Source organism: Canis lupus, chromosome 9, assembly GCF_011100685.1.
Source record: "Canis lupus familiaris isolate Mischka breed German Shepherd chromosome 9, alternate assembly UU_Cfam_GSD_1.0, whole genome shotgun sequence".
Classification (NCBI taxonomy): Eukaryota; Metazoa; Chordata; class Mammalia; order Carnivora; family Canidae; genus Canis; species Canis lupus.
This window is the reverse complement of record NC_049230.1, coordinates 59772864-59797434: the sequence shown is the minus strand read 5'-3', so window position 1 is coordinate 59797434 and position 24571 is coordinate 59772864. Positions and strand designations below refer to the sequence as shown.

General features: G+C 47.6%; 2 protein-coding genes across 11 annotated transcripts in view; one reads left to right on the top strand and one right to left on the bottom strand.

Moving 5' to 3' along the window:
* The window catches only part of RABGAP1 (RAB GTPase activating protein 1), a 167261-nt gene extending 148813 nt beyond the window's left edge, over positions 1 to 18448 (top strand). For 4 of the 7 annotated variants that reach the window (XM_038549425.1, XM_038549427.1, XM_038549426.1 and 1 more), the window contains 7 exons: positions 1112 to 1204; positions 1637 to 1747; positions 11594 to 11698; positions 12496 to 12579; positions 13182 to 13253; positions 15232 to 15429; positions 16684 to 18448. In XM_038549425.1, the coding sequence (XP_038405353.1) occupies positions 1112 to 1204; positions 1637 to 1747; positions 11594 to 11698; positions 12496 to 12579; positions 13182 to 13253; positions 15232 to 15429; positions 16684 to 16806 (786 nt within the window). In that variant the 3' untranslated portion in view covers positions 16807 to 18448. Of the gene's footprint in view, positions 1 to 1111; positions 1205 to 1636; positions 1748 to 11593; positions 11699 to 12495; positions 12580 to 13181; positions 13254 to 15231; positions 15430 to 15561; positions 15667 to 16034; positions 16181 to 16683 lie in introns of all 7 variants that reach the window. The other 3 variants (XR_005365011.1, XR_005365013.1, XR_005365012.1) reach the window with 3 other exon arrangements.
* A 3584-nt stretch (positions 18449 to 22032) lies between these two features.
* STRBP (spermatid perinuclear RNA binding protein) overlaps positions 22033 to 24571 on the bottom strand; it is a 146835-nt gene continuing 144296 nt past the window's right edge. For all 4 annotated transcript variants that reach the window (XR_005365016.1, XR_005365015.1, XR_005365014.1 and 1 more), the window contains one exon: positions 22033 to 22303. Coding sequence is in view for 1 of the 4 variants with exons in the window: in XM_038549433.1 (XP_038405361.1) it covers positions 22296 to 22303 (8 nt within the window). In the remaining 3 variants the exon portion in view is untranslated. The remainder of the gene's footprint in view (positions 22304 to 24571) is intronic.

The following is a 24571-nucleotide window of genomic DNA, read 5'->3' as shown; positions in this document are numbered from 1 at the left end:
AGGAAGTAATCAAACAAAAGAGTAAGAGTTGCATCTTGAAGGGATGTGCTTGGTAATGTTTATATTGAAGAAAAAAAGAGGCTAGCCTATAAGATGATGGACAAGGGGGCAGGGGTGCTGTTTAGGTAGAAGGAGCACCAAGAGAACAGAGAGAGAACATTTCCTGGTGGGAAGAGAGTCATTTGGTCATGTTAAAGAGTGAAAGGCAGGAATTTTGAAGTCTAGTTGGGGAGAGTTAGGACCCACTGGATGGAGTGAAAAAGAAACCTTCAAGAGAGTGCTTTCTATAGAGCAGTCAGAGTAAAAGCTTAGAGAGATTAAAGAAAGGCAGTGAAGCACTGGAAGTAAAATGTATACACCTGTGGTTTATCGTGGCTGCTAAGAAGCAGCTTGTGATCAAGAGGACAGTAGTTTGGGGCAGAAGAGCAGCTAAGTAGAGTGGTCAGTAGAATGGTGTTGTTTTTGTTTTTGTTTTAATTCATGAGAGACAGCGACAGAGAGAGAGAGAGAGACAGAGGCAGAGACCCAGGCAGAGGGAGAAGCAGGCTCCATGCGGGGAGCCCGACGTGGGACTCCCATCTTGGGTCTCCAGGATCACGCCCTGGGCCGAACGCGGCGCTAAACCACAGAGCCACCTGAGCTGCCCTAGAATGGTGTTTTTAAGGGCAAAAAGAACTGTGTCTATTTGACAGAAGGAGCTGGTAGAAAGGGAAGGTGGTGGGTAGTAGGAGAGTGAGGTGAATATAGCTTGGACTTTGCATGGATTTTAGCTATCTGGGCTTGAATCCCGGATCTACCAGTCCCGAGTGACCTTGCTCAAGTTACATAACCTCCTTATACCTCCATTAACTTGCCTATAAAATAAGGATGATAATACCATGTCTTGTCGAGGTGTCCTGCGTCACAGATTGAAAGCACCCTGCAGCAGTGCCTGTGTGTGTGAAACAAGATGGTGGAGGAGGAGGGTGAGATTAGGAACAACGGGACTCAAAACTCAGGTCAGAGGGGCCACGTCACTTCATAGTGACTGAAGATGGCCAGATCAGCACAGGTCCTGAGATACCTACCACTTTCTGATACTTCTTAATTTGTGCTCTGCTTCATCCTTCAGATTAGTCAGAAGAAGTTGAAAAAATATGAAAAAGAATATCACACCATGAGGGAACAGCAGGCCCAACAAGAAGACCCTATCGAGCGATTTGAGGTTCGTTTGCTTATAGCCCTGGGTTGAAGTGAATAGCTTTCAGCCTTTCACTTCCTGTACTCCTATCTGTAACTAGCTTTAATGAGTTCTTTTTAAAATTCAGCTCCACTATTTCTAGGTTCAGGTTTCAGTTCAGATTTGCGAATGAGAAGGTAAGATCTGTTGTGCTTTAAACCAGCTGCCTAGGTTGTCACAGTTCAGTGGCCTTTTGTCACAGTTAATCATTAAGTAGCAGCTTGACAAGGTCACTGGAACCAGTTAAGTATTTCTCATGGGAGATAGGAGGAAAGTGTTGCTTGCTAGCATGTAGGACCAGCCACTCCTCCCATAATTTCCATAGGACTCAGAAATGGGTTTTGGGGGTTAGCCCTGAGAAATTGTCATCTCCATCGGAGTTTTATGTGTCTGTAACTTTTTTTTTCTATGCTTCAGCGGGAGAACCGGCGTTTACAAGAAGCTAACATGAGGTTGGAACAGGAAAATGATGACTTAGCCCATGAGCTGGTGACCAGCAAGATTGCACTGCGGAAGGACCTGGATAACGTGAGTCTGACATGGCCAAAGGGGGATGGATTATATTGAAACTCTCAGCTTCTCCCTTTATCAGGGGCACACCTTGAACTGTAGTGTGTGTTGTCCTAGTATGTCACCTACAAAGTGTCCCTTTTGCAAAAGCACTTGCTCATGTCACTCTTGCTTCCCTCCTTTCCTTCATGGTTTTCAGTTAAGCCTTCCTTCCCACATTGTTCCTGTTACACAGGCCTTTCCTGAACTCCTTTCCCACTGTTGTTTGATGACAGGCCTTTTGGCTAACTCTTAGGCTCCCACAATTGACAGTAGCATTTAATCATTATCCTTTACTTCCCTAAGAAGAAATTTTGCTATCCTACATATTAAGTGCCTTTTGAATAAGCTTTGCTAACTGTAATAAAGCTCAATGCCTTAGCAGCTTGTGATTTCGCTAGTAATTTCAGTTGGCAGATGTTCTTTCTTTGCTTCTCCTAATCTTAAAAAGTTCAAGATGATGGCTTTCCTGGCAGGGTATTTGTCCATTTTCTATACTACACGGTTCCCTTTGAAAAAGTGTGGTCTTTCATTCATCATTTAGGTCAGAAGTTGGCAAACTTTTTCTGTGAAGGGATGGTTAGTAAATATTTTAGGCTTTGTGGGCCATATGGTTACTGTTGCAACATCAAACTGCCATTGACACAGAAGTAACTATAGACAATAAATAAAGGAATGAGCATGGCTATGTTCCAATAAAACTTTATTTGCAAGAATAGGTAGCAGGCTGGATTTGGCACATGGACTATAGCTTGCCAACATCTGACTCATATTTTGCTGTCAGGCTCCTAAGATCATCGTTCTGCTCATTAGTTTCCTAAGGTTCTAGAGAGAGACTCAAGCTGTTGAGGGTTTACAGGGGACTTAAATGATATGTTAAACCCCATAAGATCTATGAACTTCACAAGGGTCCTTGACATCTAACAATTGTGTAGGAAAATACTGTATTCTGTATTTCTTTGACGGTCTTTGCTTTCATTAGATTCTCAAAGTGGTTCACACATCAGATGAAGCAAGAACACAATAGTGGTATCTACTGGTTTTTATTTTCTTAGAAAGGTGCTTTTGTTTTTTGTTTTAAAAGAGAAAGAGAGGGCACCCTGGGTGGCTCAGCGGTTTAAGCGCTGCTTTCAGCCCAGGGCCTGATCCTGGAAACCCAGGATCAAGTCCCACGTTAGGCTCCCTGCATGGAGCCTGCGTCTCCCTCTGCCTGTGTCTCTGCCTCTCTCTCTGTGTGTGTCTCTCATGAATAAATAAATAAATAATCTTTTTAAAAAAAGAGAGAGAGTACATGGGGAGAGGCAGAGGGAGAGGGAAGGAGCACCAGACCTGCCCTAGCCAGGTGCCCCTAATAGACCTGTATTCTAATACCAGTTACTCTGCTTTCAAGTAGAGCAAAAAAGGGGGAAGGTGGAATAATAGCTGTGTCCCAGGATAAGGAAGAATGCTATGACTTGGTGAATGTGAGAAGCACCACCAAGTACAGCCAGCCACAGGAACCATTAGTTCCCCTTGTCCGCTCTGCACAGCTGCGTGTAACTGAGAAGGCTGCTTTTTCCAGTTTTTGCAGGGAGGCAGTTTCAAGGTCATTCTTCCTCAGTAACCGGAACCTGGAGCTCTCACTGCTTTGTGGTTTGCCACAGTCTGGCCATCAGGTTTGAGTCTCCTCCTTCTGGTGCTGATTCCTGGCGTGCCCTCTCTTCTTTTGGAGGAATGCTTTGGGCATCGTCCCTTCCCCGATCAGTCCTTTCTGCCTAGCGTGTGGGGAAATGGCTGGCGCTACTGAAGCAACGTCATGGCTCACACCTAATGTGGCTCTGTAGCAGCTGGAGATCGTGCAGAAAGGAGGTGAAAAAGACAAAGAAAAGAAAATGGGTCCTGGATAGGAGCCTTGTGTTCTGTAAAAGGAATTTTATGAAGAAGCAGCTTGAGCTAAGATCCCAGGTGGATGTTTGGTTTGAGCTGCTGCGTTGTCACCTGCCAGGCTCAGTGGTCACATCAATGTCCCTGTTCAGGGTGGTCACAGACTTCTCCTGGTCTTGAAGTCTGCTCCTAAATGGTGTAAACCTTTTTTCAAGTTATCCTGACACAGTAAAGAGCTTGGTTCTTGAACATTTCTGATGCCAGGAGTGAGAAATCGTAAAAATAACGTGAATCCCCATTTCCTGATGATCTATGTGACAGGCACTGTGATAAGCACTTTACCTCTAGTATCGCTTACCCTTGCCTCAGCCTTGTGAGGAGAGTTACATGAGCCCTACTGATGGATGAGGAGTTTTGTAACAATCATGAAACTTGAGATTCAGAGAGATGGAGGTACCTTGGAGGAAGTAGAGCCAGGAATCTAACCCGAGCCCACCTGATTGGAATGCCCCAGGCTTTCCACACTGTCTCCAAAATAAATATGGAACAAGAAGCTATGATCTGATGTCAAAAATACATCAAAAACATAGTGACATATATAATAAGCAAATGTTTCCTGAGCACTTACCGAGTTCTAGGCATTGCTGTAAGTGCTTTTTCCTCAAAACAACTCCTGTTGTGTCAAGTGTACAGTATGACCCCATTGTACTGATGAGGAAACTGAGGCATAGTGTGACATTTCAGATAGAAACCCAGATGGCCTGACGCCAGAGCTCACACTTCTAACATGGCTCAAAGGCAGGGGTCCCTTGTTGCCCTTGGGGCTTAGGAACTTCAGACTGAGGTCCCTTCTTCCAGCTGCCTACACTGCTTAAAAGACAGACCTTCACTGCACTGGACCTGGAGTCCCTTTCTAAGTCTGTCGTCTCTTGTTTCTTGAGAATCATCACTAGAAATCAGCTAGATGCTGAAGTGAATTCAGAACACTCTGAATTTTCAGTTGATGTTTTATGTCACAGTTGATGTTTATGTCACTTTAGTTAGCCACAGAGTCCCTGGGCGAGCCCAGGCATGCTGTCTCCTCTGTGAAACAGGAGTCATACACAGACTTAACATTGTGCGAGGTCCCTGGCACAGGCCCGGCAAGACCATACCTGAGTCCCCTCTGGCACACGGTCTACACGGAGTGTAATCAAAGCGAGGGGGAAACACTCAGGAGCTCACCTGCTGAGATTCACAGTCTGGCAGCACTGCACACTAGATCTGTGACCTTGAGCAGCTTGCAAACCTTTCCTGAATGAATGACTTTGGCTTCTTTATCAAAAATTGGTTGTTGGATGGTTTCCTCAATTCCATACCTGCTCCATTGTGTACCCTTACGCTAACACCGTGGTCTTAATTACTGTGGCTTTACAATCTGAAAATAGGTCATGGGACTTTGTTGTTGTTCTTAAAAAAATAGTTTGACTATTCTGTCATTTTAATTTCTACATAAATACTAGAATCCGTTTGTCAACTTCTAGAAATAAAAAAAAGCCTTCTGGGGTTTTGAGTGTGGAGTTGCAGTGAACCTGTAAATCAGCTTGGGGAGAATTATCATCTGAACAATAATTGAACTTTCCAACCCATGCATAGGTTATAATTTTCATTTATTTGAGTCTTTTTCGATTTCAGCATTGTTTTTTAGTTTTCAGTTAAGACTTTGTACATTTTTTAGTTTATTGTAAAGGATATTGTTTTTGTAATTGCATTTTCCAATTGCTTATTGCTAGTCTCTAGGAATAAAATTGATTACATGACCTTCTATCCTATAAGCTTGCTGAATTCACTTAAAATTCTAGTAGCTTTTTTGTTTTTACTATTTAGGGTTTTCCACGTAAACAGTCATCTCTCAATAAAGACAGTTTACTTCAGATGTTCTTTTGAACATGTCTTTTTCTTTTCCTTGCTTTCCTGTGCTGACCAGGATCGTCAGAACAGTGTTGAATGGTGAGAGTGGGCATCATTGCCTTGTTCCAGGCATCCTCTGTAGGGTTTTCATGGATCAGGTTGAGGAGGTTCTCCCTTCTTCTTTTGTGCTGAGTTCTTGTGATGGGTGTTGAATTTTGTCAGATGCCCTTTCTGTATCTGTTGAGATGATCATTTGCTGCTTCTTTTAATTCCGTGAATATGGTGATGTGATTTGAGTTTTCAGTGTACCTCCCATCCCTAGGAAACTTGGGATTTCCTTTTTTTTCCTTAAGATTTTTATTTGTATGAAAATTTTTGTGTTCATGAGGAATATTTGGAGTTTCCATAATGTTTTGTCTTGTTTTGGTATTATGACTGAATACCTAAAATGAACTGAGAGGTGTTCCCTTCTGTTTTCTTAAGGACTTTGTATAGAATTATTTCTTGATTTTTTTTTTTAATATTTTATTTATTCATGAAAGAGAGAGAGCAAGAGGCAGAGACACAGGCAGAGACACAGGCAGAGGGAGAAGCAGGCTCCATGCAGGGAGCCCGATGTGGGACTTGATCCTGGGTCTCCAGGGTCAGGCCCTGGGCCAAAGGCAGGTGCTAAATCACTGAGCCACCCAGGGATCCCCTATTCCTTGATTAAATCTTTGATTCCCTAGTGATGTCATGTGAGCCTGGAATTTTCTTAGGAAATTATGTAATTATAAATTCAGTTTTTTTCCATTTGTGGAACTATTCACATTTTCTAATTTTTTTTTAAAGATTTTATTTATTTATTCATGAGAGACACAGAGAGAGAGGCAGGGACACAGGCAGAGGGAGTAGCAGGCTCCATGCAGGGAGCCCAACGTGGGACTCAATCCTGGGACTCTAGGATCACGCCCTGAGCCGAAGGCAGCCGCTCAACCACTGAGCCACCCAGCTGCCTAAATGTTCTAATTCTTATGTCTGTTTTTATAATTGTGTATTTCAGGTAACTTAATCATTTTAATTGTCAAAGGTACTGGCATAAAGTCATTGATACTTCCTTATTCTTTTAATGTTTATAGGATCTGTTGAGATTTCTTTCATTCCTGATTTGAGTAATTTATGTCTTTTCTCCTTTTCCCTTAATCTACCTAGGAATTTATCAGGTAGTGTTGCTTTCTTCAAAACCCACTTTTTGGTTTGATTTCTTTTTTTTTTTTGAAGATTTTATTTATTTATTCATGAGAGAGACATTGAGAGAGAGGCAGAGAGAGAAGCAGGCTCCCTGTAGGGAGCCCAATGTGAGACTCGATCCTGGGACCTGGGATCACCCCTTGAGCTGAAGACAGACACACAACCGCTGAGCCACCCAGGCCTCCCTGATTTTTTCTTTCTCTGTTTTATTTCACTGATTTCTGCTTTTGTTATTTTTTTCTTTTTTGGTTTAATTTGCTCCTTTTCCTAGCTTTGTGTTTTCTTTTTTTTTTTTTTTTTTTTTTTTTCTTTTTTTGTGGTTTATTTATCTCAGGGAGGAAGAGAGTAAGCTCCCATGCAGGGGGAGGAGCAAAAGGAGAGAGAGAATCTCAAGCAGGTTCCCTGTCTAGTGCAGAGCCCTACTCAAGGGTCAATCTTCATGACCCCAAGATCATGACCAGAGCTGGAATCAAGAGTTGGATGCTGGGATCCCTGGGTGGCGCAGCGGTTTGGCGCCTGCCTTTGGCCCAGGGCACGATCCTGGAGACTCGGGATCGAATCCCACGTCAGGCTCCCGGTGCATGGAGCCTGCTTCTCCCTCTGCCTGTGTCTCTGCCTCTCTCTCTCTCTCTCTCTGTGACTATCATAAATAAATAAAATTTAAAAAAAAAAAAAAAGAGTTGGATGCTTAACCAGTTGAGTCACCCAGGTGCCCCTGGTTGTCTTCTACCTAATCTTAACAAGAAAGCTTGATAATTAATTCTGGACCATGTTTTTCTAAAGTAAGCATTTAAAGTTGTAAATCTCCCTGAAGCACTGTTTCATCTGCATCCCACACATTCTGATAGGTTTTTATTTTCATTCAGTTTTTACTATTTTTTTCTTTGACCTGTGAATCGATTAGTAGTATGTTGTTTTTCAACTATTAGGAATTTTTGCCAAAATTTTTTTTCTTTTTTAAGATTATGTTGCTTTCTTTATTTGAGAGAGAGAGAGAGAGAACAAGTGGAGGGGAGGAGCAGAGACGGACCAGCCTACCAGGGAGCAGGACACGGGTTCATTCCCAGACCCAGGGATCACAACCGAGCCAAAGGCAGATGCTTAACCTGCTGAGCCACCCAGGTGCCCCTCCCAGAAATTTTTCTGTTGTTAATTTCTAATTTAATTCAGTTGTGATCAGACTAGGTATCCTTTCTGATTTTAATCCTTTTAAAATATGCTTATTTTAGGACCCACCTTATAGCCTCTGGGTGCGTGTCCCACATGTCCATTTGCAAGTGGAAAATGTGTGTTCTGTTGCTATGGGTGAAGTGTTCTATAAATGTCAGTTTGGTCAAGTTGCCTGAGTGTTATTGAAATCTTCCATAAACTTACTGGTTTTCCCTCTACTTGTTCTGTTACTTACTGAAAGAACAGCGAGGAAGTCTCTAACTGCATTTATTTCACCTTTCAATTGTTTTTGTTTACTGTGATTTGAACTTATTCCTGCGTTTCAGATTCTTACACCTTCTCAGTGGAGCAAGACTTTTATTGTGATGAAATGTTTTTCTCTGTCCCTAGTAAATACTCTGCTCTGAAATCTACCTTGATATTAATATAGTCACTCCAGCTTTCATGGTATTGCGTGGTATACCTCCTTTTTTATCCTTTGACCTTTAACATATATGTGTCTTTTTATTTAATGTTTTTTTTTTAATTTATTTATTTATGATTGTCACAGAGAGAGAGAGAGAGGCAGAGACACAGGCAGAGGGAGAAGCAGGCTCCATGCACCGGGAGCCCGACGTGGGATTCGATCCCGGGTCTCCAGGATCGCGCCCTGGGCCAAAGGCAGGCGCCAAACCGCTGCGCCACCCAGGGATCCCTGTCTTTTTATTTAAAACCAGTTTTTTATCCAGCATATAGTTAGGTTTTACTTATTTTATTCAGTCTGATAATCTCCTTTTAATTGGAATGTTTAGATGAGTTACATTTAACGTGATTATTTATATGGTAGAATTAAGTCTACCACCTTGCTCTTTGCTATTTGTTGCATTTGCTTTTTATTTTTTTTCTTTCTCCTGAAGTAATTTATACCAATATGAGGCTTGAACTTACAACGCTTAGATCAAGAGTTGCACACTCTTCTGACTGAGCCAGGCAGGCAACCCTCTGCCTTCTTTGGTTTCTTTTTTTTTTTTTTTTTGCCTTCTTTGGTTTCATTTGGCATTTTCATGTTTTCAGTTTATCTCCTCTGTTGCCATATTAGCTATTTTTCCAGAGCTCTCTTATCTCCAGGTCTCTTACCCCAGCTTCCAACCACCTCAGCATCCCTGGCTCCTTAACCCTGCCTCCTTGACCTTTTGTGAAATGATTGTTTTGGAACCCTTCACCATCCTTGGTCCAGAATGTGCCTCTAGGTAGAAACCCAGGGTGTACTGGGACTCCTCTCATTTGTTTTCTTTCTCTCAGGAGCCACAGCTCTGCAAGTATTGTTTTCAGTCTGAAAACAGTAGTTGCATACATTTTGTTCAGTCTTTTGTTTACAGTGGGAGGGTAAATCTGCTCCTTGTTAGTCCTTCATGACCAGGAGTGGAAGTCTGAATTTGTGTTTATTTCCAGATGCTCCCTCTTCATACGCTCATGCAGAGAGAGTGCAGGGAGCGTGGTGCCCTGAGGAGACACTGGTTAGGCCACTCTAGTAGCTTCTGTGCACCTCCCTCTCACACAGCGTTGAGAGTCAGCTCTTGGAGACATGGCAGAAACACTTGGCTTAATGTCACACCACCTGGTTGCAGATTATAGCTCTGCTATGTGCGTTGTGCAAAGTTGAGGGACTCCCTTGCCCGCCTGCCTTTTTTATAATTGGGGAGCCAGGGTGTGCGGGGAAGACTTGACTTCAAAGACCTCGTTCATAAGCTGGCTGTTCACACTTCTCAGAATCGCTACCATGATAGTGATGCTGAGTAACTGAGAGAATATACTTGTGTGCCCCAGCTCCAGAGTACACTTAGAAGATGGTAATGGAGTCCAGAGGAGAGAGAAGAGAGGTAATAGGTTACTTCACAGATGGAAATAAAACCAGTTGTAACAGGACTTAGTTTTCCTTACTAGTTACTTCCTCTGTTGTTTGGTTCTCATTTCCTTACTTTTTTTTTTTTTTTAAGATTTTATTTATTTATTCATAGAGACACACACACACAGAGAGAGGCAGAGACACAGGAGGCAGAGGGAGAAGCAGGCTCCATGCAGGGAGCCTGACGTGGGACTCGATCCAGGGTCTCCAGGATCACACCCTGGGCTGCAGGCGGCACCAAACTGCTGCGCCACTGGGGCTGCCCACTCATTTCCTTTCATTGCTTCTTGGATTTGAGCCACAGAAGGAGATGACAGACCGCGGCCCAGACAGGACAGACCTTAACTCTAGGACCCCACTTAACTGCACACATGTGCAGCTTGCCCATAATTAAGGGCCTTTTGAGGTTGCCTTGTCAAGCCATTCTCAGTTCTCCATGTAAGGCCTCTGCCCTGCAGCTCCTGTTCCTCCCAAAGAAGATACTTCAGAGCAAGTGTGGTAGAAAGTGCAGGGGCGCTGCGACACCTCTGCAGTTCGGTGACGTCAGAAACACTTTAATTTCAGGGAATCCACCTCCATTCATTGTTAAGAAGGGAGTTGTATATTAGTTGCCGGTAAAGACCCTCTATATCTAATGCTCTGCAACTAGGAGCTTCTGCTCCATTCTGTGGCTGCCCTCTGATATGCTCATCTTTGAATATCCTTGGATGCCCAGTATCAGGGACTCCTGCATCAGGCACAAGTGTATCATTTTCACTTAGACCCACAGATCTACCTGCCAGACCTTTGTGTGTTTTTAAGAAGAACCAGGGTGGAAGGGGCCATTTCAGATCATGGGTAGGTGAATGCTAGGAAAAAGGCAGCCTTCCTTTTATCAAGTGATGATGAGAATGAAATGTAGACCTTGTTTGAGGAAGCAGAGGAAATACTAGGAGTCTGGAGGAAGAAAATCAGGGTTTTTGTTTGTTTGTTTTTTTGTTTTTTTAAGATTTTACTTATTTATTCATGAGAGACATAGAGAGAGGGCCAGAGGCATAGGCAGAGGGAGAAGCAGACTCCCCGGTGGGGAGCCCAATGCGAGACTCCATCCCAGGATCCTGGGATCACGACCTGAGCCAAAGGCAGATGCTCAACCACGGAGCCACCCAGGTGTCCTGAAAACCAGGATCTTTTTTATTCCTTTTTTTTTTTTTTTTTTTTTTTAAATTTATTTATTCATGATAGTCACACGGAGAGAAAGAGAGAGGCAGAGACACAGGCAGAGGGAGAAGCAGGCTCCAAGCACCGGGAGCCCGATGTGGGACTCGATCCCAGGTCCCCAGGATCGTGCCCTGGGCCAAAGGCAGGCGCCAAACCGCTGCACCACCCAGGGATCCCATCTTTTTTATTCCTATTAGTGATAATGACTGCTATCTTTTATTGAGTGTTTTCCATCTGCTAGGTGCTGCGCTGCATCCTTCTGTGCCTGATCCCTCAGATAACAAACCCAAAGCTCAGATAGATTCTCAGTGACTTGCCCAAGTGGCACATGATCAGAGAACAATGGGAGTGGAGCCGGGCTGTCTGATGCCAAAGGCTGAGCTGCCAACCACTCTCCTGCACAAAGTCTATACAGGAGACTGGGCCAGGGATTTCTGCATGAGTCTAGTCTGTGTATGACCTCTAGCATATCTTTCACCTCTCTGGATCAGTTTCCCTGTCACATTAAAATGGGATTGTCCTGAATCATTCAAATCCCACCCGGTTCTCAATTCTGGTTCTTTGACAGCTTCTCTTACACATTCCAGGCAGAAGAGAAGGCAGATGCACTCAATAAGGAGCTGCTTATGACCAAACAAAAGTTGATTGATGCTGAAGAAGAGAAAAGACGGCTAGAAGACGAGTCGGCTCAGGTAAGCAGAGCTCTGCCCCTCCCACGTGCCTCTGAGTCTTGTAAGTGCCTAAGAGTCACAAGTCCAGCTGGTGGCTTCCTTTTGGCACTGGGGAACCACTGACAGCTGGCTTCGGTTTCTTTCCGAAGGCTTTTTTTAATTTACCACGTAAAGCATAATGGTTCTTAATAATTGGAGCATAGGTGGAGACAGTGGTGCACAGTCCATCCTTCCTTAGGGCAAGAGAAAGCCTGTGTGTCAGCAACTAAATGTGATAAAGAGAAGAGTTAGCATTTCTGCAGAAGGAAAGCAGACATCTTGTAATATCTGGCTATTCCCCTCCCTGTCCGCTGGCATCTCCCCCATGGAGCAGACTCTGGAAGGCCTGTCCTGAGCCAGCTTTTCACAATCACTGGGGGCACAGACCTGCGGCTGTAGAAAGCACTCTGAATGCTGTGCCCCTGGGGGAAGCCGCCCTCCCCTCCACACTTCGCCAAAGTGGTCACATGCTCTAGTCTCTATCAGGACTGCCCGAGGCGAGAGATGACGAGACAGTGACGCAGCAGTCCTCTGATGAGCTTCAGTCCAGGTTCACAGGCAGGGAGGAACCTAGCAAAAGGCCCACGCGCTCCAAAATGGGGTTTGATCTTTTTGGAAGTTTTGACTGTTCCCTTCCCTCTCTTGGTATCAGATCCAGGTAGGTGAAATACAACCCTTTTAGTCCGGTACTTTCTGGAAAGCCCAGAACTCAGCAGCGAGTGCCAGAGCTGTATATTTTTCTTAGAACATTCACTCTTCCCTTTTTTTAATGTATGCAGTTAAAAGAAATGTGTCGTCGGGAACTCGACAAAGCAGAATCTGAGATTAAAAAAAACAGTTCTATCATTGGTGACTACAAGCAGGTGAGTGTGAACACCCTGTCAGTGGGCTGTGTACTCCGGAGGCCCTGCTTATCTGGATGCATGTGTCCCCTCCACATCTGAGTGCTTCCTGGCCCTGCGTCTCAGTGCTTCACTGATTCTCAGTGGTGACACGAGAAATGCTCACTGTCTCAGAGAACTGTCATGAGGACTCCCTAAGATCATGCCTGTAGAGAGCCTGGCATAGTGCCCAGCATGTAAATAGGCATTTAATGAAAGCCACGCGTGTTATTAAAGCCTCGTGTTCCCCTGTGGTCACATGATGTAGAACCACTTCTCTCCCTGGTGGGTTGTTTTCAGAACATAACTGCATTGGTCATATTCTTTCCCATACTCGGATCTCATGTTGGCTCGTGAGTGTGGCAAGTGTCTGTAAACTCTCGGCCATTGAGTGTGGCACTGACGGGTTCCTCAAGTCCTAGGCCACCGGATGGCCTCTGCCCATCCCTCAGACCCCTCCTCACCCTGCGCAGCCGCAGCCTATGCCGCCCGGTCCAGCTTCTACCGCCAAATTCATCCCAAGGCCAGATTCTGCACGTGATAGCATCGCTCAAGAGACTGTCATGTTATGTTTGTTTCTATAGATTTGTTCTCAATTGAGTGAAAGATTGGAGAAGCAGCAGACAGCTAATAAAGTGGAAATTGAGAAGATTTGGGTAAGTTTTCCTTTACCAAAGAGATTCTGTTCTGTACGACCTGGTTCATTGTGCTTTGCTTGGCACAACAGATTGGACAGGGGGTAGTTTATTGTGATCTCAAGACTGAGAGAAGCTGGCAGATACCTGATCAGAGGCCTGTCGTGGCCTGGCTCAGAAACTGACAGCCGCTGGTGTGCCCGTCTCCTCTGGAAGGGGGTGTGGATGAGACCCAGAGAGCTCTGGATTTAGATCTCGAAACACAATTGCCCTTTCCCATCCCCTGGATGACATGACTGTAAAAAGAGTGACCCGAGATTTGCAAATGTCAGTACAGCCGGTGATGCCTGCAGTGCCGTGCTGGGCTGATCGAGCCCTGCCAGCAGCAGATTTTGCTTGAGGTGGGAGATGCAGTGGTCAGGACCCCGTGGTCTCATTTTTCAGTCCCCACGTTCTGTAAGAGGAGGACGCTCCCCCTCTGAGCTCACTTCCTTCTGCTATAATGGATCCAAATCCAATAAAGACTTGAATTCTTTAAATTTTAGTTTTTAATTTTTAGTTTTTTGCCAATTTAGGGGCTTTTATAACTCAGTGCCTTTTTTTTTTTTTTAAGGATTTTATTTATTTGAGAGAACAAGAGAGCATGCACACAGGCAGAAGGGAGGGGTAGAGGGAGAAGCAGGCTCCCTGCTCAGATCCCAGGACCCTGAGATCATGACCTGAGCCAAAGGCAGACACCTCCCCGGCTGAGTCACCCGGGCGCCCGGGGATTGCTTTCTTTAAGCTGTACCTGTATTAGAGCACTCACCAAATGTTTCCAAGATGCGTAACTTACTGAAAGATGCTTTGCTAACATATTTACAACTCAGTGGACAGAAAGGTGGGAGAGTTCTATGCTCATGGCCTTGTCCACACACCTCACCATTTACCTGGGGCAAGATGGCATCCAGCCTCTATCCTAAGTAGTGTGTTAACTTAGCAGTGTTGGTTTTTTTAATGTAATTTATCATCTGTTTCTAAAACCAGCAGTGCTCATTGCAAACGATTTGGAAAATAAGAGTAAGAAAACAAACCCTTATATTAACCACAGATAATATCACCATTATTAATACATCGGTGTATGTTCTTTTAGTGCTTATTCTGTGTTTATTTCAACTTACAAAATGTTATTCATTCTGAAAAATGCATTTTTTTCACATTTACATCTCTGAAATCGGGAGGTATTTTATGACTGATGGCCTTCTAAATGGTTTAATCAGGAGCACCTGGGTGGCTCCGTTTGTCAGGTGTCTGACTCTTGATTCTGGCCCAGGTCATGATCTCAGGATGGTAAGATCTACCCCTGTGTCACGCTCCTCCCTGGGAGTAGATCCTGCTTGGGATTCTCTCTCTCCTTCTTTCCCTCCCTTGCTTGCTCGCTCTCTCTCAAAATCAAATAAATACGTAAATAAAGTGGTTTAATTGGCGGGATACTTTCTTAGAGGAACATGGAATCAGGTTTCTCCCAGTCAGGGGCATATTATTTTGATGAGACATGGTATATATTTGTAACTATATCTTACAGACATTTCTGTGTCCTGATTGACCCAGCATTTAACTGTTTGTACCATGTCATGAAAAATTCCTCACTTTGTTGAGCTTCCTTGTATAAATACAGCAGTGTCTATTAATTTTTTATAGTAGTTGAGTAGTTTATCCCATTATTTTTCTCTTTCTGATTCTGCAGTGAAAAATCTTTGCACATAAATCTTTAGTCCTTGCATCTTCATTGTTTAACCAAGGTTCCTGAAAGTGAGAATGTTTTTATTGCTCTTAGTGCAGGATACTACATGGCTTTTCTGCTAGGGTATCTGCCAGTTTACAAAGAGAACAGAGTTTTTCAGAAGCTGTAGTGCTCAACCCAGAAGCTACCTCTTGGCTCCCCAAAAGGAGATGCCCACAGCTTCCTGCAGGGCTTGCTTCTCTTCCTTGACCCTTCACATCTGACATTCAATTTCAGCAAAAAGTGGATGACTGTGAACGCTGCCGGGAGTTTTTCAATAAAGAAGGTCGCATAAAGGGTATGAGCTCAGCTAAGGAAGTTTTAGATGAGGACACAGATGAAGAGAAGGAGACGCTCAAGAACCAGCTGAGAGAGATGGAACTGGAGCTGGCACAGACCAAGCTACAGTTGGTGGAAGCGGAGTGTAAGATTCAGGTAACAGCCCCGGGCTAGACACCCCAGAAATGAGCTTTTCTTCCCTTTGAAACTCTGACCGTAATCCTTCTGGGAAGAAGCCCGTTACTTGTTATTTACCAATGGATGTGTAATTAGTATTTGGCTTGTCAGAAGAATTGGACTTTCTCATAATGGTCCATCAAGCTTGGAATCTCTTTGGTGGAGCAGAGACATGCTTTGAAATCACCGCTGCAGCATCAGCACCTGGGACCTTGGGTTAGTACATGACCTCACATTTCAGGCCCCATCTGATAGTTTGCTTTGAAGACTAAGATAAAGTACAGAAAGGGCTCAGCACAGTGTCTGAGGACTTCTCAAATGCCAGCTCTTTGCCCCAGCTCCCATTACTTACCTAGCTTTGTGACTTGGGATATGTTACCTGATTGATCTGAGCCTCTGTTCCTGATGAAGAAATGGGGCTTACCTGGGAAACCTTTACCCTGCGTGGCCAGTTCCCTGAGCACCAATACAGGGCACTTGGTGGGCCCCAAGCACGGTTTGTGGAAGGGACCAAGTTCAGGTCTGGAGCTTAGGGCCTGGTCTCCCACGTCGCACACATTCACTGGGCATCTGCTCTTTGCCAGGCCCTGTTCTAGGTGCTGGGGTTGCAAAGCTAAGGCATGGCTTGTGCGACTGTCCAGGACAATCAGGAAAAGCCACCACCAAGGCAGCAGTATGTGAGCTGTGGTCAGAGAATGAACAAGGGTTGCAGCTGCACAAGAGAAAGAAAGTGAGCATTTCTGGTGGAGGGAGCGGTCGCTTAGCACCAGAGGGAGGAGAGGGCCTGGCCAGGAAGGAGTGTCAGGAAGGTAGGGGTGGAGGTGGGCTCTGAGCTGGCAGCAGAGCCTCCGGGTCCAGTCGTGAAACACTTCAAATGCTTTGCCTGAGAGTCTAGACTTCAAAGGTCTTTGCTGGAAATTAATGACGTGGTCTTTACTGGAGCGCTAGCCCTGTCTGCCCAGCGTGTAGTAGGTGGACAAGAGTGCGAGGTGCTCAATCAGGAGGTTGTTTTAATAAACTGACTAGGCAAGAAATGAAGAGAACTTAACTAGGAAAGATCTCAGAACTCTAGGGATTCCAGATCCTTCTGTGCCACTTGGAGACTGGGGGAAGGAATGTCCAGAGGCCTCTCAAGAGAAAAATAGGCTGAATTCTTGTCTTGGCTCAGCTCTGGGGAGGCAGCGTCATTGACACCACAGCCTGGCATGCTCATGTACATTGTTCCTTTTGCAGGACCTGGAGCATCATTTAGGCCTTGCCCTAAATGAGGTACAGGCCGCCAAGAAGACGTGGTTTAACCGAACACTGAGCTCCATAAAGACAGCAACGGGGGTTCAAGGGAAAGAGACTTGCTGAGCAAAGTGGCTGCCTCCAGACATCTTCAGAAAACACGACACCTTTTGTTGCCTTCTTTGGCCAGATGTGTGATTCTGTGATATGTCCCAGGACCAGAATGTACCTAAGTCAGATCCATAGAAGCATGTTGGTAGGTCATTGGACCAGAGCTCATGAAGCAGGCAGCCTCGGGGGTAAGGCTCTCCTAACTACTGATGCTAACAGACCTGCTGGCTGAGTGACGGCTCTGGACATGCTCTGGGAAACCATCCTCAGGGTGAGCTCCCAGCCTCCTCCTGGTGTGGGTCACCACCTCACCCAGCCCAAGGGCTGAGTTGACATTGTCAGAGTTTGGGGATCCTTCAGGCTTTTGGTTTTTTTCTAAACCTTTAATCTTTTTTTTTTTTTTTTTAATATACATATTATATGTATTGGTGGGAGGGTGGGCAAGGGATCAGTAACTCAAATAATTCTTATCTACTTCAGTGCCAGCATAGGGTCCTCCAGGTACACGTGGAGAAGCACTTTGTTTTAAATAGGGGTTTCCTGGTTGTAGTTGCAGCCACCTAGTTTTGTTAAACCACACGATGCACAGGTTTTGGGTTTGGCATTATTCACATTTCTGATCAATTCTATGCAACTCTCGTAGTTCCTGTTGTTCTTTAGTGTCAGCTGCCAAAACTTCACGGGGCTGGGCTGGGGACTTGACCAACGTGAGACAGGATTAATCATAACGTGGACAAATCTTATTTTGCTTCATGTGTCGCGCGCGCGCGCGTGTGTGTGTGTGTGTGTAAATAAATATCTTCTCCCTGTGCAACTAACTGACAGTGTTTAAATCCCAGACTAAGACTGATCTGCACAAGCTAATTCTTTGGATATCTGGGCACTTGATTTCACTCCGGGTTTGTCAAGCTCCCTTCCTCCCTGCCCTCACAAGAGCCGGGAGACGCTCCTTCACTAAAATGTTCCTAGTGTTTTTGCACAACAGGTCATACAAGTGAGAAAGACACTGCACTGTGTGTGTGTGTGTTCTTGTAAATGCCTGTGCAAGATGTATGTGCCGAGGCCCGTCCTGCTGGCTTGCAGGTCCCTCCCCTGCTCCCTCCCAGGCTGCCTGGGCCCTGGGCCCTCCCCAGAGTGTGGCTGGGTGTGGACCTCGCTGTTCAGGTGGGCTTGCAGGTTCTCACTTCAAAACTATGGAATGGAGGTTTTAGCACCTTTAAGTAAATAAATAAATAACCTAGCCTTTTAATTTATATAGCGGTATGCTGACAGGCTGGCGCCGAAGCTCTCGTCGCCTCCGCACGCAGGGTGCAGGTAGCTGTTCTAAGAGGCACTGGTCTGTGTGTAAAGATACTTGGCTTGTTTTGTATCTCTTTTCCTGGTGGCTGTCCTAGCGCTTGCTGAAGTCATCTGTGGTAAGGGAGGTGACAAGAGGCAACCCCTCCCCCACACACCCTCCACCGCTTTGTGTCTTTCTTGTTCAGTTACCGAAACAGCTGTAAGCCCATCTACAACTAGGTGCGTGGACATTGTGCTAGGGTAGTTCCAGTGTGTCAACTTTATGAATTGAAATATAAACCAGTAAAATTGTATTACTATTCCTTTTGTTGGTTTTATTTTAACAGCATATTCATTAAATATTTTGGTACAAAGAGCATCACTTTGTAGAAACCGGTGTCATCATTATGTGCACCTGCCCCCCTCCCCCACTCCCACACAGAGAAGATTCCCCTCTGTGCTGTCAGGCAGGTGTGGGCACCAGGCACCTCCCTACTCCTGCACTCACATGTACCAAGCAGCTCCAGCGTGCCAGCTTCCCCTCCCACGAGGCTGACGCCTGCATCTCTGTGGCTAACACTGCTTACCCTCTTCAAAATAAAGTGTTGTGGTTATGGAGTGAGGCGCTATTTGTGAAGTGGCGGGTTAGAGAAGGCCTGAGGAGTTACGAGTATAGTAAGACCTTGAAAGATGAAAGCATCTTGCCCGGGCAGAGACAGGAGGTGGAATTCCGAGCCTCAAATGTGAATATGCAGGAGAAGTACCTGGGGTCCACTTCTGCTCTGTTCAAACTTCAGGAAGAGAGGTCGGCAGGGACACATCTCATAGAAAGCTCCCTTATGGGGCAGGGGTCCTCTCCTGCACAGAGGATGCACAGGCCACCTAGCCATCTCTGTTTACCACCTCGCCCCTTCTCTGCAGCAGGAAGAGGAGCAGCCTCCCCAGCCCTGCGGTTTCCTCCCCTCCGGGACCCCTCTGCCTCTGGCCTTAGATGGAAACGGGCTGAGACGCAGGCTGTGAAGAAGGGAAGGTGGTGAGTGGAGCCCCTGCCCAGTCTCTGTCCACTGCACTGAAGCTGGGCAAGTGCCTAGAGGGGCCTGGGCCTTGGCAGGTGCCCTGCAGAGCCCAGGACAGCAGCTCCAGGGCACATTTGGGATCCCTTTGCCATTCACAGACTGGAGAATCTACTTCTGGCCAGCGGGGGCAGGAATCCAGAAAGGCCAGCTTGCTCTAGGCTTTTCTGATCCCAAGGGTCCTGGTGTTGGGAAGTGTAGGGACTCTGCAGAAATCCTCATGTCGCAGCTGTGCCCACCCCAGAGAAAGAAGTCCATCTGCCAGTCAGCCCAGGAAACAGGAGGCCTCAGGTGATTCCAATGGGCCCTGCTCTCAGCGAGGTCCGCTCGTGCTGTGAAGACCCAGACTGAGAAACCTACTGAAACAGGTGTATGGGCTCCTGTGGGGACAGGGAGGGCTGTGTATTTGCAAGGGAGATGAAGCAGTGTGAAGCGTCTTCACCGTGACCAAGGGGTTTGCCGGGTAGAGAGGCGGCAAGATGTTTAGCCGGAAGAAGCAGTGGGTAGTTAGCACTGGATAAGGTTGAGGCCACCCAGGCCAAGCAGTTTGAAGGTCAAGGGAACGACTACAGGGTTTTAGGCCAACTTGCTTTTAAAAAGTTGGGTAAGTGCCCTGGCAGTCCTTAGGAAGAAAAGTTGCAAGAAAGATTTAGTCTAAAGAGATGAAAAAATAGGCCAGACTGGAGACAGTTCCTGGAGAGTCGTCAAAACTTGGAGGGAGGGGAGGACACACAGGGAGAGAAACGGAGCTCCTGGTGTGTGGACTCGAGACAGTCAAGGAAAACATGGCTGGGATGTACCCAGGAGCCACAGATGCTCAGGACTTGTGCCGGCAGCTCTACCATAGTGTTTCAGAGCGTCACCACTACTGACCGTCCTTTGTTGTGAGGCGCTGTCCTGCGCCTACAGCTGGTTAGCAACATCCCTCACCACGTCCCACCGGTTGGCACTAGAAAGGTCTTCACATCCCCGGGTAGAACCGTCACCCCGTGTGGTGAAGCCCCGCTCTGGCAGGTTAGCTGAAGTGAGAAGAGTGGCTGAGACCGCACAGAATGGACAGACCGCCGGGGCCAGCCGGCTGCAGGCCTAGAAGTGCCATTTGAGGAGAAACGGCCACGGAGGAAGGCTGGGCCATCTGGAGGGAAAGGAGCAAGCTCTGCATCAGAGCGAGGGCAGGACCAGAAAGGGCTCACTGGATTTGGTGAAGGGGAAGCTGCTGGTGCCCAGAGCGGGAGCAGACTCAGAGGTGGGTGGGGATACTGCCGAGGGCTGTGCAGGGGGCTAGAGCATGAGGCTTTGTGCTGGAAAACTCAGATCCTGGTTCTGATAGTGGCCGCATTTCTTCCCAGACGGTGCGTGCTCAGGGCTGCTGGAAAGGTCAGTGAAAATACACAACAGGCTGGATGGACTAGACTAAGCAGGGACCACTGAACCCCAGAGCCTTGGTGGTAATTCCCAGCGGGGAGGAGACACCTTCCTCAGTCTTGCAGGACTGCTGCCACCCCGTCTGTTCTGAATTTCCAGTGTCCGTGGCAGGAGTGAAGAAAAGAAAATCCCCAGGAGCTAAAAATAAGCTGAGAACACCACTCCCAGCTCTGACTGACCCAACTGTTGTGAAAATCTGGTTCCATGCAGCATGGAGTAAGCAGGTGACACAGGTCCCTTGTGACCTGAAGAATTCTATCCTCCTCAGTCTGGTGGACATTCAGTGTTAGAGTGCTTCCCCTGCTCAGATGGGCTTGAGTCTGACCGTGGGCCCCCTCCTGACCCTTCTGGGGAGAGGGGGTCAAAAAAGATGAAGCAGGAGCAGGGATTAGGACCACAGCAGATGGAAAGCTCAGCCTTTCCCCATCTTACAGGTGAAGAGATAGGACACACAGGTTCGCGGCACAGGCCCTAGGTCTCTAACAAACACCACAGCCAGCAGGGCAGCTGTGGGTGCGTGACCTCCTAGCACTTCACTGCAGAAGGCACACATGCACACTGGTGCAGGGGGGCAAATCCAGGCTGCCAGGCTGTGACCTTGGACCCGGCACTCATCTCTCAGGTGTCCTCCTCTGTGTCCTAGGAGCTGCTGGGTGCTGTAAGCTCTTGGTCGTCTTCGTGCATACTGTTCCCTCCAGCTGTCAGATCAGGATATTCTTAGATTTGTAAGTAAAGGTGGAAGGTGGAAGGTGGAAGGTGGAAGGCTGGCTGTGCTCGCAAGATCCTGCCCTACCAGGAGCTGCCGCCACCTCCCCCTCTTCCGGGGCCCCCAGCACGAACAGTGTGCCCACCCCCCCTTTCACCTCAACAGGCTGTCCCCTGTGCTCATGATGGGCAGGGGGGCAGGGGAGCAGTGGTGGGCCCAGGCCAGCGTGCAGGGACCCCCAGTGTCTCCGTCCACCCTGTGGTGGCACTTACCTGGTGGGCAGCAGCAGGCCCGAGGCAGATCCACTGCAGGACCCTCCCGAAGGGGGAAGAGCTTCAGTTTTGGCTACAAATTGTTGTTACCATCTAGAAGTTCTATACATTTCCCGGTGAGCCTTAGTGTCCCGATGTGTCATTTGTGGGGACTGCCAGCCCTGGGGAAAGGGTGTGAGCAGAAGACTAAGGTGTGTGAAAAGCCCCCAGTGAATTCTAAGCTTTAGAATTCAGCCCTCACTCAACACCCATGACTCACCACTTGCTAGGTCACGGTGCCAGGCTCAGATTTCAGGTTCAGTAAACTTTTTGCTCCGTTAGCAGAGAAGAAACAAAGAGTTGTTAGGGACAGTAAACAGGCCTTGGCCCCTCATGCCTTTGTGTGATAGGAAGAACCTGCTGCGTGATCTGAACCAGAGTCATAGGGACCAGGAAAACGGTCCTGCACTTGACCATTTCACAAAGTGACAGTCTTCACTTAGTCCACTGCTGTTTAAGACAGAAGCTTTTATTTTTATTCATCCAAATGGGGAGAATGCAACATGTCAGGGCATTACAGACAAACTGCAGCAGCCAGACAAGAGGATCAGTCTATGGCAAAGTCCAACATAGTCAGTGCGGAAGAGCCGCAGTGTGGGTGGTGGAGTGGAAGAGAGTCCCTTTGGATGAAGGCCAGGCATCTCTGGGCGAGGCACTGGTGACTGTCCACACACGCAGGCCGCTGCTTCAACCACGCCGAAGGTTTCACGTTCAGAGTCCTACATGGGATCATTGCCCCAGAGGGGAAGGACAAGCCGTGGTGGTTGCGTTTGCCAAGGTTTTCGACATAATACACAACATAAAGTTATTGCCAAGGACTTTGCACTGCAAATTATACTATTTACACTTGTGTATTCAGAAAGAACAGTAAATAGATACAGATAGGAATTTTAAATTGATCTCTAAAAGCTACCTAGGTCATCACCAGACCAGAGTGAGACCAAGCTACAGCCAGAAGTCCAATGTCACATGTGTAACCGTGCAGTAGGGATAGGTTTTCTCCCCACAACTATACTCACTCGGCTCCTCTGTACCTCTGGAATTCCCCACCCTGGGGCTGAGGCTGAGCAGGGCCACTTACTTACTCCTTTAGGAGGGAAGCTCCTTCTCCAAAAGCCGTGGGCTCCGGTTCTAAGCTAGCTGCCTGGGGCAGGAAATGCATCCTGTAGGCCCCTCTCTGAGGGAGCTACACTGCATGGGATGCAAACCGGGGAGCATTGCCTCACTGCCCTCACCCTAGTTAGGGCTACCTCAAGGGGCTGTCCTCTCCCGAAGGTGTGGCCGGGCCCCCAGCAGCCATTCAGGCCAGCAAGCAGGCTGCTCCCTGGGTGAACGGCCTGAGCTGAGAAACACCTAGGGGAAATCCACAAGGTGAGCCTGCTGAGAGCCAGAGTAGATGAAGTCTGCCCCACGCAGGTCACCAGACAACAAGGGAGACAAACGCGGAAGACTCCCACCTCAAGCAAGTGTTCACTTTGCTTCCTCAAGCCCCTGGGAAGGAAGGGCATCGGGAGTTGGGAGCCCACACGTGAGCCAGAGACACCTGGGATTCCTGGAAGGTGCCGGAAGTAAGGCGCTCACAGGCCTTGAGGCTGCCTGTAATTAGCCTCCCTGGCTGAGTCTCTAGATATAGGCCTTCCTCTCCAAGAAAGGTAGCAAGAAACAGCAGGCCCCACACTGAGAAACCACTACAGTCAGTGAGCGAGAGAACTGGGAGATGTTGGCGTCCCCTCGACAAAGAAGGGGTGCGCTATGACCCTGCCAGCCCACGAGACGCCATGCCGCTCAGGGAGGGGAGCATCTAATGGCAGCACTCCTGACCCGACAGGATAGACAGGGCAGATGAAGTATCTGGGCAGTCAGGCCAGTCCCAGCTTGGCGGGTGGCCTCATGACCTCAGGCAGGCTGACACTGTGACCCGTATCAAGGAGGGAGCCTGTCTGGAGCACTGTGTCTTGCCAGTGACCCACCAAACCAAAACTAAGCAGTGCTCAGACTGGAGAAGTCGGGGGGGGGGGGGGGGGGGGGGGAGGCTGGACACTTAAAATGCAACCTAACAAATCACACATGGACAAGGGTCTTCTGAGCTACCTGAAACTCCTCTGTCCCTCCCTTCATCTCTGTTAGCAACAAACGTAACTTTTCAGAACAGAAATACTTCCGTTAGAGTAAAAAAAAAAAAGAACCTTCTGACCATCTGTGTCCCTAAGTAGGAGTTGTGTGCTAGGAGAGGCAAGTGCCTGGGCCCCACCGCTGACAGCCTCCCTCTGAGGCCCAAGCCACAGGGCAGGATGGAGCTGCTTGAGGCACAGCCACCCCAGGTACCATCATGCCAGCCGCCCCACCTTTGTCCTTTCCTTTCCCTGAGCCACAGACCCCTCCGGCAAACACCAGGAGTGCTCCTCAGAAACATGGCGCACCGACTGTCAGAGCACGAAAGCCCCCTCAGCCCTGGCACCAAATTCCAAGAGGCACGCCCTCCCTCCACAGAAGGCAAGCCCAAGGCTGGCATCCAACAGGCCCTGGAGGCACAGCTCCCCGAGGGCTCCCGTAACCCTTGCTGGAGTCCAGCAATGACCAGACACGGCTCCCTCAGCAGGCAGCACAGTCCCCAGGTTTTCAGTGATTTCTGGGTACCACATCCTAGCACCTTCCAAAGTCAACCTCCCGCACAAGGCCAGGCCCACCTGCCCAGGGCAGCACCCAACCCTCACCTGCTGACTGGGTCTCCAGGGGACCAGGGTGCTGGCAGTCCACATGCCTCCCCATACGTGCAAGGCTGCCAGCTGGCACCACACCTCCCAGCTGCGGGGCTACAGGCACGTGCCTCGCCTCCCACCCTGTGCCTGTTGCAGGGCTTCCATGCAGCAGTCAGGCCAGATGGTCTTTCTGCAGTCCCCAAGGGCCCTTTCCCGGTAGCTCCTGTCACTGCACGTCAAGCACACAGCCCCCTCCTCACCAGAGGAGAACATGGGCAGCTCCCAGTC